Here is a 16222-nt window from a genome sequence, read left to right on the forward strand (position 1 = left end):
AAGACAGTTGTGTCAAAAGAAAAAATACAACTAGTTATGGCAAGGCATAAAGAGCTTAAGATAGTTACATGAACTTATTCTCTTAAGTATTTTACATTTAAAGGGTTTTACATTAAAATGATTTATTTTTCCCTTGTTTCACACTGTAAATTTATACAATTCATGATCTCAAAATTTCAAAAGGTCTCAAATTCTCAAGTCTTCAATACTTAAGAAATAAATTCTGAAAATACAGCTCCATATGAATAAAATATTAATGAAATTGTCTTGAAATTAAACTTTTGATTAACTACAAAACTAATGGTGTATACATGCATAAACTATTTTAGAAAATTTAGAAGCACTCATCTCATGCATTATCAATTTTTCTTTTCTTAGCCCCTGTAATCTTACAATCAGGTTGCTGAAGCATGTTCACTGACTTCTTCTGGAAGTTACTTGGAGTTTTTTCTTCCCTCTTTTTATCAGCTCCTTCAGAATGACAACTTTGAGGTGATTCAGCCTACAAAACAACAGCAAGACAAACACTGATAAAAATTCAGCTATTCCATTTTCTCAGGAGATTAATAATCTCAATAGTCCTTCTATATCACCTCTTGAATTAAGTGCCCAGTGGTCTTGTTTTTTATCTTCAAATTTCTTCCTATATGCGCCCCATCATAAATAGAAGGGGCTGTGCTGTCAAGACCGTAAAGAACACCTGACGTGTCCTTAGACACACTGGTGCCTGGTGTGCTTTTGCAGGCCTGAGAGCAGTTAGTTTGTGACAGTGCCTTTCAGCCTCTGCTGCGCAGGCAGACTTCTCAGCCAATAGTGACCACAAGCAAGGGCAGGGTGCCTCCATTTAATCAGACATTAAATGGAGTCTTCACATCCCAAAAGGTTGGAAACCCCTAGTCTATTAAAAAGCTAGTCTAAATTCTTCTACCTAATCCCTCTACAGAACACAAAAGTAGGTTTTCTCTCTTCTATACTCAGATTCCAGGAAGAAAACTGACTTAATCTCTTCTTACGCTCCACTGGACCCAGGAGAGTACTAGTAAAAGAAAAGCATCCCATAGGCTTTAATGTCTTTTTCAAATATATAAAGATTAAAAATTAATAACTACCCTGAAACAGCTCTGCATGGGCTTCTTTACTTGCATGGTAATAACATGTTCCTCACTGTTCAGAAGATTAGCTTTAGGTCCTATTTTCAGATATGAGATGGTAGCATAAGCTGTAAAACTGTAGTCTTCTCTGCAGAAGATAAAGGCCAACAATCAGGTTTTGACAAGTTGCAGACAACCAACTGAAATTCATTTTTTAAAAAAATGCAATAACTTTAAGTAACACTGATATGAAATATAAAACTTTTAGTATAAAAATGCAGTTTATCTTTATAGAAAGTATTTTAGTTTTGTGCTTTTTTGACATACAGTAATCAAAGTTTGAATTTGTTTACTAGGTAAATTTTGCACAGCGTTTAAAAGTTCTTATGAAACAACCACAAAACCATTTGTTCTGCTGCAGTTATAAAAATGAGAATCATAAAGACAACATGAAAGGGCAAGAAATGGGTTTGTATATACTTGAGATACTGCCGTATAAGAAAGTGTGCAATAATTTTCTCCAGGTCTTCACGGGGAAGTGCGGGAGGAGCAACACCTGCTGCTCTCAGTTTCGCTGCACCCTTTCCCATCCAAGAGTCCATCAGTTTCAGTGGAGTGAGCTTTTCTTTCAGTTCCTCTGCCTGCTTCAGGATCTTGATCAGATCCCTGCAGTACGCTGTTACATCCTTTCTTTCAAATGCTGTAATGAAAGAGGCATGGTTACAGGTGAATGGGATTTCAAAATTAGGGCAAGGATAGGCTGTCCCACCTAAGTGGTTAGACTGGTTTAAAAAGTAAGTCTTCACCCAATGTAAGCCACCCTGAACACTGATTTGTTTCTCTGTTCTGAACTAAGACTACTGCTCAAGTCTCTTATCACTAGATTAAGCTGTAGTCTCTGTGAGACACTGAGATTTAAGCGCTGTAGAGAAAATAACCTGGTTACCAGAAGGCCTTTGGGCTCTAGGAACCAAAGGGTGTCAGCCAAACATGATTGTGACATACTTGGCGCTGTTCGCAGGCAAGTCGGCCTGGTCTTCCTGTGACCTGAGGCGGCGCGTGCTCATCAAGCAATATTCTGACAACCAGTATGGCTTCTTAGGCACTCTAATTTCATGACAAGGATGTCATAGACAGTTATTCCCAATTACGGATACTAACACTCTGATGTATGTATCAGGCTCTTGTTAATTTGGGCCGTATAAAATAATCTAATAAACACAAACCATTTTCTCTAGCTGCAAAGTTAAAATTGTGACCTTCACCGACCAAGGCATCAGAACTCAACGAGGAACGGGTTAAAACCGTCCAGCTCTTCCAATAATACACATACACACAGGATTTTACAAAGTGAAAAGACAGCACCAGCGCACTGCTAAATTAGTGTCGTAGGAGTGGTTAGCCATTATCTGGATCCAAAATGATATGCTATAGTCTCTATTTTGCACTAAATTTCTCTTTCCAATCAGTAACTGTAAAGCATTAGACATTATCACAAGAGGTTAGCGTTCTCTTACTTAAAATAGTATTTCTATTCAGAAGGTTTTTAAACTTTTCCCTTCATTTCTTAAAAATTTAACATGTCCTCCGTGTAGCAACATAAAATAAGTGCATACACATATGGCTTTTAATTTTGCCTCTGTTTCAAAACTTCGTGTTGTCACTCTTGAATCTGGGAAATTCTATTCACACCTTGCTTATTCTTTTAAATCCATTTTGGGTGTCTAATATTGCCCTCATGTATTCCTACATATAAATATCAGCCTATAAGGATTTAAAAAACTCACAAATCTCTTTACAGCAGTTATCACACATTTTGTTGCATGTTTCTGGGCTCCATACTTCATCAAAATGTTGAGCTATCAACACACGGCGACAGCTGCAAACACAACAGAGATACAAATTATCAAATAATTAATAGAGTTTTAAGAATCCCTATTTTAAAATAGTTATATACTGTATTAATTTCCTATTGCTGCCATAACATTACCACAAACTTGGTGGCTTAAAACAACACAAATTTATTATCTTACATGTCTGTAGGTTAGAAGGCTGACACGGGTCTCACTGGATTAAAATCAACGTGTCAGCAGGGTTGGATTTCTCCTGGAGGCTCTTGGGGAGAATCCATTTCCTTGCTCTTTCCAGACTCTAGAGACTGCCTGCATTCCTGGGCTCATGGGCCCCTTTCCTCTATCTTCAAAGCCAACAACAGTGGGTTAAGTCTTCACATCCCTCTGATATCTTATGCCTCCTTCCACATTTAAGAACCCTGGTGATTGTAGTGGGTCCACCTAAACAATTCAGGATTATCTCCCTATTTTAAGATCGGCTGACTGCAAGCTTAATTCCCGTTTGCCATGTAAAGTGGCACACTCACAGGCTCCAGGATTCAGATGTGGACATCTTTGGGTGACCGTTATTGTGCCCACCACGTATAATAATTTTTTCCATGCTGTTAATAGACAGTGCTTTTAAAAAACTGTCTGAGAGGGGTTCCCTGGTGGCGCAGTGGTTGGGAGTCCGCCTGCCGATGCGGGGGACGCGGGTTCGTGCCCCGGTCTGGGGGGATCCCACGTGCCGCGGAGCGGCTGGGCCCGTGAGCCATGGCCGCTGGGCCTGCGCGTCCGGAGCCTGTGCTCCGCAACAGGAGAGGCCGCAGCGGTGAGAGGCCCGCGTACCGCAAAAAAAATTAAAAAAAAAAAAAAAAACTGTCTGAGATTCAGTATTTCACAATGACAGGCATACCTCGTTTTACTGCAATTTGCTTTACTGTGCTCTGCAGACACTGTTGTTTTTTACAAATTGAAGGTTTGTGGCAACCCTGCATTGAGCGAGTCCATTGGCACCATTTTTCTAACAGCATTTGCTCACTTCATCTCTCTGTGTCACAATTTCATAGTACTTGCAACGTTTCAAACTTTTCCAATATTATTATATTGTTATGGTGAGCTGTGATCAGTAGTCTGAGTTACTACAATTTGCTGAAGGCACAGATGATGGTTGGCATTTATTAGTAATGATTTTTAAATTAAGGTATGTAGCTTATTTTTATAGACATAATCCTATTGCACACTTAACAGATTATAGTATAGTGTAAAAATAACATATATGCACTGGGAAACCAAAAGATTCATGTGACTTGCTTTACTGCAATATTCAGTTTATGCAGTGGTCTCAAACTGAAACTGCAATATCTCCAAGGTATGCCTGTATTAAGAGACTCTTCCTGATAGTTTCTTATATTTTACAGTATCAGTTTGAGTCTAAACCCCAAAATATGCTTCATGGGGACTACTGGATATTGGATATTTTAAGGAAATTTTCGTTTTCTCATTTTTTAAACAAGATTATTGTGGCGTCCATAGGAAAGAAATGCCATTTTCTATCACGGTCTAATGGCTGCTTATTTCAAAAAATTTGAGTCATTTTTATATGACTCAAAGATGAGTCATATAAAAATCTACAAAGATGACTGAGACTAAAAATAGTAATTGTGGGGGAGAGGAGTACAAATGCAGGATTGTTAAAATGCATTTGAAATTAAGAGACCAGCAACTTAAAACAATCATGTATATATAGAGAGAAACTGCCATATATAAACCTCATGGTAACCACAAACCAAAAATCTATTATAGATAAACACACAATAAAGAAAAAGGAATTCAAACATATACTAAAGATAGTCATCAAATCACAAGAGAGCAAAAGGAACAAAAAAGACCTACAAAACCACCCCAAAACAATTAGCAAAATGGCAATAAGTACATACCTATCAATAATTCCATTAACTGTAAATAGACTAAATGTTCCAATCAAAAGACACAGAGTGGCTGAATGGATACAAAATCAAGACCTGCATACATATGCTACCCACAACAGATTCACCTCAGCTCTAAAGATACCCAAAGAATGAAAGTGAGGGGATGGAAAAAGTTATTCCATGCAAATGGAAATCAAAAGAAAGTGGGGGTAACAATATTCATATAAGACAAAACAGACTTTAAAAGGAAAACTGTGGGCTTCCCTGGTGGCGCAGTGGTTGAGAATCCGCCTGCTGATGCAGGAGACACGGGTTCGTGCCCTGGTCCGGGAAGATCCCACATGCCGCGGAGCAACTAAGCCCGTGAGCCATGGCCGCTAGGCCTGCGTGTCCGGAGCCTGTGCTCCGCAACGGGAGAGGCCACAGCAGTGAGAGGCCCGCATACCGCAAAAAAAAAAAAAAAAAAAAAAAAAAAAAAGGAAAACTGTTACAAGACTCAAGAAGGACATTACATAATGATCAAGGAGTCAATCCAAGAAGATATAACAATTGTTAATATATATACACCCAACGTAGGACCACCTAAATACATAAAGCAAATATTAACAGACAAAAAGGGAGAAACTGACAGTAACACAGTAATAGAAAGGGACTGTAATACCCCACTTACATCAATGGACAGATGATTCAGACAGAAAATCAATAAGGAAGCACTGGCCTTAAATGACACACTAGAGCAGACTGATTCAATAGATATATATAAAACATTCTATCCAAAAGCAGCAGAATACATATTCTTTTCACGTGCACATGGAACATTCTCCAGGATAGATCACATGGTAGGCCACAAAACAAGCCTTGGTAAATTTAAGAAAAGTAAATAATATCAATCATCTTTTCCAACCACAACACTATGAGACTAGAAGTCAACTATAAGAAAAAAACTGCAAAAAACACAAAACATGCAGGGGCTAAACACTATGCTACTAAACAACCAATGAATCACTGAAGAAATCAAAGAAGAAATGCAAAAATACCTGGAGACAAATGAAAACTAAAACACAATGACTCATAATCTATGGAATGGAGCAAAAGCTTTCTAAGAGGGAAATTTATAGTGATATAATCTTACCCCGGGAAACAAGAAAAATCTCAGATAAACAGCCTAAACTTACACTTAAAGGAACTAGAAAAAGACAAACAAAACCCAAAGATAGTGAAAGGAAAGAAATCATAAAGATCAGAGCAGAAATAAATGAACTAGAAACTAAAAAAAACAATGGAAAAGATCAATGAAACTAAGAGCTGGTTCTTTGAAAAGATAAACAGAATTGATAAACTTTTAGCCAGACTCATCAAGAAAAAAAGAGAGAGCCCAAATCAGTAAAATCAGAAATGAAAAAGAAGTTACAACCAATACTACAGAAATACAAAAGATCAAAGAGACTACTATGAACAACTATTTGCCAATAAAATGGACAACCTAGAGGGACAAATTCCTAGAAATGTATAATCTCCCAAGACTGAACTAGGAAGAAATAAAAAATATGAACAGACCAATTACCAGTAATGAAATTGAATCAGTAATTTTAAAACTCCCAAGAAACAAAAGACCAGCACTAGATGCTTCACAGGTGAATTCTACCAAACATTTAGAAAAACGTTAATAGCTATCCTTCCCAAACAGATAATGCCTTTTTTCTTTTTTTTAGACTTAAGATACTATTTATTTTTTTCCTATTATACAATTTTTAAAGGTTACTTTCCATTTACAGTTATTACAAAATATTAGCTATATTCCCTGTGTTGCAGTACCTCCCACACCCCCACCCCTATATTGCTCCTCCCTGACTCTCCCCACTGGTAACCACTACTTTGTTCTCTATACCTGAGAATATATTTTCTTAGATTCAGGCATCCTGCAGTTTCGTGTACTGGTTCCCACCCTTCAGACATGTGCTTTTACTGGTTTGCACTTGATGTTTCACTAATATATTTACTCAAGTAAGGACTCAAAGTAATGTCATATGCTTTCATATTGTGCTTGTCTTTAATTGACAAAAGTGACAAACAGGTGTGTGCTTACTTGCTTATGTTTTGGCAGTATGACACCATCTCATAGAGCTTCTGTTGTCCCACATTTTCCATCACCACCATTGAACTTATTCTGAATATATCTCCAAAGCCATAATACAAAATACAGTCTGCTTTCATGTCATCTCGACCTGCAGTGGGAAGAATCTTGAGATTGCATAATTATTTTAAAAAGTCAAAAATGCAAAAATAGTAGTCTAAACATATATCTAGAAATTTCAGACAGAGCTGTGAAAGTTAATTTGTAACAGCTGCCCTCAAATTTTTTAAAAAATGACTAAAGAGATCTATCAATAATCAGCCTTACTAGCTTAAAAATGTGTCCATAAGTAATCCAGTTATTTAAATTATAGACTTGAAACCAGTAATTAAAAACTCAGGAGGCAAAGATGGACATCAAATTATTTTAGCAAATATGAGAAGAAATAATTCATGACACTCCAATAGAACATAAATAAAATTTCTCCATAGGCAAATATAAAACTACAAAAAAGATTTCATTGTTTGTTATAATAATACTAGCCAATAAAGAAGGTTAAAAATACAGTATTATTAAACATCATTTATAGTGTTTTGAAAGCTCTTTAAAAATTATTTCTAGGGGACTTCCCTGGTGGTCCAGTGGTTAAGAATCTGCCTTCCAATGCAGGGGACGCAGGTTCAATCCCTGGTCGGGTAACTAAGATCCCACATGCTGTGGAGCAACTAAGCCCACGAGCTGCAACTACTGAGCCCGTGCACTCTGGAGCCCACGTGCCACAACTAGAGAGAAGTCTGCGCGCCACGAGAGAGCCCACACACTGCAACTAAGACCTGACACAGCCAAATAAATAAATAAACATTAAAAAAAAAATTATTTCTGGATGTGAGTTACACATACCTGCACGTCCACTCTCTTGGTAATAATTTTCCATGGATTTACTCATTGAATGATGAATAACAAACCTCACATCTGGTTTATCAATTCCCATACCAAATGCAACTGTTGCCACTACTACCTAAAATGTGTTAACATTTTATATATTAAGTCAAGTTAAAATATATTCAAAGGTGAATTAGGCTTCTATGGAAGATCTATTACTTAACCTGAATTTCATTAGCTGACCATCTTCTGTGAACCTTGGTCTTATCTTCTGGTTCCATATTGGCATGGTATGCCCCTGCAGGAATCCCCAATTTCTGTAAACTAACTGTAACTTGCTCAGAGTCTTTCTGAGAAAAGCAATATATTATTCCTGTAGTAAAAGAAATGGTTAGATATATATATAGTACATTCCTAGAAAATTTTTAACTCACACACTGAAGAGGCTGATAATTACAATGCATGGGGGGAAAATAAGAATTATGAAAAATTCCAAGGCCCTGAACACATACTGATTTTTCAGTGTAATTCAAGGTCTGGTCACCAACTTACTCCAGAGCAGTAACAAGCCTGGAGCCACCAGTTTGGGTTCCCGTTATCTCAGTTCTCTCTCCAACTTTATCTCCCACTACATAGTCTTTCTCAAACTGATGCCTCACAGCTCCACAAGATACTAACAAGCATGCCATGAGAAAAGAATTTCGTGTGCAAATAAGTTTGGGAAGGTTAACAAAGACAAACACGTGTGTCTCTTTGTTTGCAGGGCTGGTCAGAACTTCTAAGGTGCTGATACACCCTGTGACTCTGCAGAAGGAATAAACAGCTGCAGCCTTTCTCAAACTTATTTGACCCTGGAGCTCCTTTTACCTATGGCCCCTATTAATATCTCCTGAAAATCTACAGAATAGTTTTGAAATGCTACTTTTATACCAACTCTTTGCTTTAGTAACACCTGTCTCTACATTAATCCTGGAACACATGCTATATGCACCTCTCAACTCCATCTATACTTAGCTCATTCAGTAGGTACTGTTTATTTCTTTAATGTATCCTTTACTATAAGGAACTGTTTTAATGTTCCTTTAGAAAATCACTGCTTAACCTTCAATCTTATACACAGTGGATACTTACTAAATATGTGCTGTTGATAATTAACATTATGTCATTATGTCCACGCTAATGCAATTAAAGTGCAAATAAGCAAAAATAAATCAGTTTTATGACTCTTATAATCTGTGTAATTAGCAAATGCCACACCTGATTTCTAAGATCACCAAGCAAATTAATTTTATCATCATATTTTCCAGTATCTTCTGCCATGCATTAATATTTCTGGTGCTAATCGTTGTCTCAGTGTATTAGTGTAAATAATATTTGCTACTTTTGGAAAGTTCTCTCTAAGTCTTCAAACTTGGTTTGTTTCTATATTACCTGATTGCCCCTTGTATCTTCCATTAATGAGCTTTACAATATCCTCAATAAAATCTTCAGTGTTTGAGGGCTTCTGCCGAACCTAAAAAAAAAGTGAACTTATTAAAAAGTAAATGAATGAGTACCATTCATGCGGTCGTTTACTTACAACTTTGAAGGCGCCACTCTTTCTTGGGCATGGTGTTTTTTTCTATTACTCCTTCACTCGCCCATCTGACCCTATCACCTCCCAGACTCTTCTTGATCCTTATTTTTGAATTTACCAGAGATGAGGAGGCACAGAAGCAGTGAATAACTTGTAAAGACAGAGACTTTTTAAATTTTCTGATGCTACTTTTGTGAAAACATAAACCATGGCAGAAACAACTAATCAGTAAGAGCTCAGAAAAATATTAACTCTATCCTTAAGGAATGGAAAGTAAAAACAGCTGAGGTTATTTACCTTTCAAGGTTGTATATCAAATAAAATCTAAGTAGGGAGTATTAGCAAATCTTTAATGGTATATTAATTTTTGCATTTCATAATTAATTTCTATAGAGATGTCATTAGGGTCCTTAGTATCAATACATGCTTTCTCTCCATCCTTGCATAAGAAAGCATGTACGCAAATTTAATGAGGCAGTGTTTTCTACTTAACCAAGCAAAGAATTAAATAGCACAGGAGATATACGAAGAAAGCATTCTTTAATAAGCCTGCTTATACTCACTTGTTTTTTTTAAAACTTTTAAACATAATTAACTGTGACTCATGTAAACAGACATAATGAAAAAGTGACCTTTCTTCTGAAACCCTTCACAAAATAAATTGACATAAAAGTTACATACCTCGTAATAGAGATTTGGCCGATTAAAAGAAGCTGTAAAAGTAAAACACTTTTCAACACACAGTATTTTCTGAGCATCCTTCAAAACATGACTGGTCGCAGTTGCAGTCAGCCCGATTAGCGATGCATTGGGGAACTGCCGCTTCAAAATACCAAGGGCCTTATAATCTGGAAAAAAAAAAAATACAAAGTAGCCCTCTTCCTATCCTTCAAGGAGTAAATTACATCTTCTAACATTCTGCAAATCATCAAGATGACTGCAATTTTACTTCCACAGCCATCTATATCTAAGCTGTGGTTGCTGCCTAGCCTTGGTGATAGACAGGCTTTACTCTACTTTTAACTGGTTCTTCAGAAACACTTCTTGGCCATAGGTGTCTTCAGTAGGCAATACCACAACATTTCCAATCAGCTGAGCACTGGTCTATACCTGCTGAACAGTGGATTCGAGAGGCAGAGTGGGAGAAGCCATAGTGTTTGAATCTACGGCAACTGACGAGAGATAAAAAGGCCATCAGTCGAAACCCTTCTACCACAGGTATCATCCAAGAGTGACAAACTCAGAACAGAAAACGCTTGGTGAGGGCATTGGTTTTTATATAACCCACTTCAGGAAAGCCGTTCTGGGCTCGTATTTATCAGACACATCTAGACACTAGATAAGTTGTCTATGAGTACACCCTTGAGTACTTAAACTATTTGGAGAAAAGTGAAAAAGAAATGTGGGAGAAATGGCTCAATGCTAAGGTAGAAGACTCCTATGAGAACAGGGAACAGAAAGTAACTGCTTGGGAAGTTGTGAAAGCTTCAAGGGAGATAACATGGGAGTTGGGTCTGGAAGAATCCAGCAGAAGTTCGAGAGGAAGGGAAGAAGAAGAAAACATCAGGCAGAGGAAGCAGCATACACACATGCGGCAAACACACTGGCATGAAATCACTCGGTAGGTTCAGGTATCAGCGAGCAGTTCAGAGGGGCTAGATCACAGGGTGCTGTGCTAGATGGACCTACTGTCAACCCCAGTTGGCTGGGCGCTCTATTCTATTCCCTGGATGGTTCCAAGTTACAGCTGGACCAGAAGAGGGACCTGCGTAAGGCCTGGGAGGCAGGAGGGAAGCAGCTGCTACACTCTCTGAAGGGCCTTCCCGGCAGATAGGATGCTGGACAAATGCCCAGCCAGTGCCAGCCTGTCCCAGTTCTTCCCCAGTCCTCCTTCAGCTCTTCTTCCCAACTGTAGGCTTCGCTGATCAACACTGGCCCCCTAGATGCCGGGCAGCAGACCCATGGAGGTGACAGCTACTCAGAGGAAACTAACCAGAGACCCCGCCTGAGCTCCCCTGTGCGGCCCCTTTGGCAATGGCCATGTCACTTGCAGATTTCCCTACAAGCTTCGGTTGGTCCTCCCACACCAGTGCTCCAGGACTAGTCAGTGACTTTTCTCTGACCCTCCAACTCCCCCCTCCAGACCTTCCCTGCCCCAGCTCCTCTCACAACTGTGCAAGGTCTGCTTCCTAAAATAAATCCCTTATCCCTTAACATTCATAAGAGCTCGGCTTCCCTGCCCAAACCCTGACTGATACTGTTACTCCAAAGAGTATAAAAAGGCAGGTTCAAGTAAGACTATGAACTGAACAGTTGGTTGATTCTAAGGAGCTAGAACTTTGTCCTATAGGAAATGAGGAGTCGTGTGACTTTTCAATTAGATAAAGGACACAGTCTATGTTTCAGGAATCATCTTTTGGTGGAAGTGTGAAGGATGGGCTGGAGTAATGCAAAAGGCTGAAGAAAGGGAGATGAGTTAAAAGGTGGCAATGACAGACTGGAAAACAAAAAATAGTGAATATGAAATAAGGCATGACACTGAGGATTAATCAGAAAGAAAAGACTGAAATACATGAACTGGAACCCCATAGATCCTAGTGACTATTGGGATATGGTGGGGGCGGGGGGAGTCCAAGATTCATCACCTGGCATATGTTGAACACTTTTAATTATGTGCCAAGCACCTAGAGACCTAGGCACCAGACATAAAGTGAGAACAAGACAAAGATGCTATGCAAATGGAACTACAATTCAAGCAAAGAAATCAGACAATGCAAGGAGTAAACCAATAAGTATCTGATTATCAGGGCATGGTTAAGTGGTCAACATGTGAGGGGAAACTGGGCAGAGACAAACAGGGGACAGATCACATATGGTCTTAGGGACCCCAGTTAAGAATATAGGTTTTATTCTAAGTACAAAGAGAATCTGCTGGGTAGTTTAGGGAGGGAAGTAACATGATTTGATTTGGTTACTGGGTGGAGGATGAACTGTAAAAGGGTAAGACTGGAACAGAGACCAGCTAGGGAGCTATTGTAGTAGACTGGTGGAAAGGAGCCCAGCTGGACTTAAGATATAGCAGTACAGACAAAGAGAAGTGGACAAGCTTGAGATTCAACTTAGAGGTGGAGTTGGCAGGACTTGGTGGTGGACCGGATCTGCAGAGGTAGGATAAGTCAAGGACAATGCGCCACCATGAAGTTATTCATTCTCAGCTCCAACTCCACCCTTCTAGACTCTGCTTTGTGGTGTTGGAGTGGGGAATCTCTGCTTTGCCAGCTGGCCCTAGAAGTACAAAGTGCAAGGCTGGGGGAGGAAGAAGAGTGTCGCTCCTTCCACTTTGCCTCCTGTGTGTTTGCTGGTGTTCTCGAGAATGTCGCCCCAGCAAGGTTTATCCACCACTTAGCAGCAGCTGAATACAGCTGGCAGTTTTCTAAGCTTTGGAGAACTGACTTCATCACAGGTCCACTCTATCTCTGTCTCCACAGACACCAGCACCAGGGAGCTGGGCCTCCCATAGGTCTGAGCGTCAGCTCCACAAGGCCCCTCTTCTAGGTTTCTAAATCTCATCAATCCCAACCTTTTCTTCCTGTTCCCCCAGCCCTAGGGATGGTAGTTGCTTCTTCTAGCTTTTACCTCCATGATACGTTAGAGTTTTCTTTTTCTTTTTTCAGTTAGCTGCTTATAATCACTTTTTACTTAGTTAACAATTCTTTACATAATGTAATGTAAATTCTCTGTGTTCAAATAACTGGTATGGCTTTTGTCTTCTGACTAGACCCTGACTAAATAGATCTGCTAAAACTCTGGCTTGAGTAAATGTATGAGTGGTTAAGTGATTTTCTAAGATAGGGAAGACTGAAGGGGAAACTGCTTGGGAGAACGGGGAGGAAGAGGGAAAGACAAGGAGAAGGGAAGCAAATCAAAAGTTTTTGATCAAGAAAAAAAAGTTTTTGATCTAGCACAGCAACAGGACAAATAGTGATTCCCAGTTACAAGATAGAAGGAAAAAGAACAGGCCTTTTGGGAGGCATTTAGTTGTAGTCATGCTAATTGAGATACACATGAAGAAAGAGAAATTTTACAATGTCTTGGGACAAGTGAAAGTGGAAACACAACATACCAAAACTTACAAGAAGCAGCAAGAGCAGTTCTAAGAGGGAAGTTCACAGCAAAAAACATCTCCATTAAGAAACAAGAAAGATCTCAAATAAGCAACCTAGCTTTACACCTCAAGGAACTAAAATAGGAAGAACGAACTAGGCCCAAAGTTAGCAGAAGGAAGAAAGTAACAAAGATCAGAGTGGAAATAAAAGAAATAGAGACTAAAAAGACAACAAAAAAGATCAATGAAACTAAGAGCTGGTTTTTTGAAGAGATAAACAAAATAGACCAACTTGTTAGCCATACTTAACAAGAAAAAAGAGAGAAGACTCATAAATAAAATCAGAAATGAAAATGGAGACATAACAACTGATACTATGAAAATACAATTATAAGACACTATTGTAAACAATTATATACCACCAAATTCGACAACTCAGAAGAAACAGATAAATTCCTAGAAACCTAAAACCTATCAAAACTAAATCATTAAGAAATAGAAAATCTGAACAGACAAACCACTAGTAAGGAGATTGAATCAGTAATCAAAAACCTCCCAACAAACAAAAGTCCAGGACCAGATGGCTACACTGGTGAACTCTACCAAAAATTTAAAGAAGAATTAACACTAGTCTTTCTCAAACTCTTATAAAACATAGAAGAGAAGGGAACACTTCCAAACTCATTCTACAAGGCTAGCATTATCCTGATACCAAAACCAGGAAAGAACACTACAAGAAAAGTTATGGGCCAATATCCATGACAAACATAGATACAAAAATCCTCAACAAAATATTAACAAACTGAATTCAGCGATACATTAAAAGGATCATACACCATGATGAAGTGAGATTTATTCCAGGATTGCAAGGATGGTTCAACATCTGCAAATCAATCAATGTGACATATACCACAGTAACAAAATGAAAGCTAAAAATCACATGATCATCTCAGTAGATGCAGAAAAAGCAAAATTCAACATGCATTCATGATAAAAACTCTCAACAAAGTAGGTTTAGAGGGGACAAATCTCACCATAATAAAGGCCATATGTGACAAGCCCACAGCTAACATACTCAATGGTGAAAAGCTGAAAACTTTTCCTCTAAGATCAGGAACAAGACAAGGATGCCTCCTCTCACCACTTTTATTCAACATAGATTGGAAGTCCTAGTCAATAATTAGGTAAGAAAACAAAATAGAAGGCATCCAAATCAGAACGAAAGAAGTAAAATTCACTATTTGCAGATGACATAATATTATACATAGAAAACCCTGAAGACTCCACCAAAAACCTGTAGAACTTATAAACAAATTCAGCAAAGTTGCAGGATACAAAATCAAAATACAAAAATCAGTTGTGTTTCTATACACTAATAACAACTATCAGAAAGAGAAATTAAACTAGATCAAAAGAGAATAAAATCCCCAGGAATAAATTTAACCAAGAAGGTGAAATGCCTATACACTGAAAACTAAAAGACACTGATGAATGAAAGTGAAGAAGACACAAACAAATGGAAAGATATTCTGTGCTCATGAACTAGAAAAATTAATATTGTTAAAATGTCCAAACTACCCAGCGCAATCTACAGATTCAGTGCAATTCCTATCAAAAGTCCAATGGCATTTTTCACAGAAATAGGAAAAGCCACCCTAAAGTTTGTATGGACCACAAAGACCCCAAATAGCCAAAGCAATCCTGAGAAAGAACAAAGCCAGAGGTATTACGCTTCCTGATTTCAAATTATATTACAAAGCTACAGTAATAAAAATATAAGAACATACAAATAAAAGCTATAGCTAAAGTAACGGGGCAGAATAGAGAGCCCAGAAATAAACCCATGCATATACAGTCAATAATGTTACTACAAAGGAGCCAAGAACATATAATGGGGAAATGATAGTTTCTTCAATAAATGGTGTTGGGAACACTGGACGGCCACATGCAAAAGAATAAAACTGGACACTTATCCTACACCACATTAAAAAAGTCAACTCAAAATGAATTAAAGACTTGAACGTAATATCTGGAACCATAAAACTCCTAGATGAAAACATGAGATAAGCCCCTTGACATCAATCTTGGCAATGATTTTTTGAATCTGAGGCCAAAAGCAATAGCAACAAAAGCAAAAAAACTCACACACACAAAAAAAGGGGGGTTGCCTCAAATTAAAAAGCTTCTGTATAGCAAAGGAAACCATTAACATAATGAAAGGCAACCTATGGAATGGAAGAAAATATTTGCAAATCATATACCTGATAAGAGGTTAGTTAATATACAAAATATATAAAGAGCTCATAAAACTCAATAGCCAAACACCCCAAACAATTTAATTATTTTTCAGATTTTGCATAGAACACGTCTGAGTAATCTGATTCAGGCTACGACTGTTAGGATTCTGTTGGAGAAGCAAAGAATAAGATTACTAAAATATACCACAGAACGATAACACTGAGGAGTTAGTTGGGTGTAGATCCTGAAGTGGGTGCTAAAGATACCCAGAATGATGACTAAAAGAGACAAATTTGAAGCAGATGCAAATTCCTCAACAGATGTGAAGGAGAATCCGGAGGTCAGTAAACCTTTATGGCTAAAAATGGCAAGGTATAATATTTACTAATGAGCACACATTTCAAACGATAAAGGCAATTAGACTAATAAACACTACCATGGGGGTGAGGGGTAAAGAGATCAAAGATTCTGCCTCTTGATTCCCCTTATATTA

The 16222-nt window shown here is 38.1% G+C and overlaps 1 protein-coding gene across 1 annotated transcript in view; it reads right to left on the reverse strand.

Moving 5' to 3' along the window:
- Positions 1-105: 105 nt before the first annotated feature.
- RECQL (RecQ like helicase) overlaps positions 106-16222 on the reverse strand; it is a 35813-nt gene continuing 19696 nt past the window's right edge. Inside the window, exons 7-15 of the mRNA XM_059080705.2 lie at positions 10068-10234; positions 9242-9323; positions 8035-8183; positions 7829-7946; positions 6941-7079; positions 2879-2970; positions 1572-1791; positions 1110-1239; positions 106-502 (exon numbers count right to left, since the gene is read on the reverse strand). Coding sequence (XP_058936688.1) covers positions 350-502; positions 1110-1239; positions 1572-1791; positions 2879-2970; positions 6941-7079; positions 7829-7946; positions 8035-8183; positions 9242-9323; positions 10068-10234 — 1250 coding nt within the window. The 3' untranslated portion in view covers positions 106-349. The remainder of the gene's footprint in view (positions 503-1109; positions 1240-1571; positions 1792-2878; positions 2971-6940; positions 7080-7828; positions 7947-8034; positions 8184-9241; positions 9324-10067; positions 10235-16222) is intronic.

The sequence above is a fragment of the Kogia breviceps genome, chromosome 12 (genome assembly GCF_026419965.1).
Source record: "Kogia breviceps isolate mKogBre1 chromosome 12, mKogBre1 haplotype 1, whole genome shotgun sequence".
NCBI lineage: Eukaryota > Metazoa > Chordata > Mammalia > Artiodactyla > Physeteridae > Kogia > Kogia breviceps.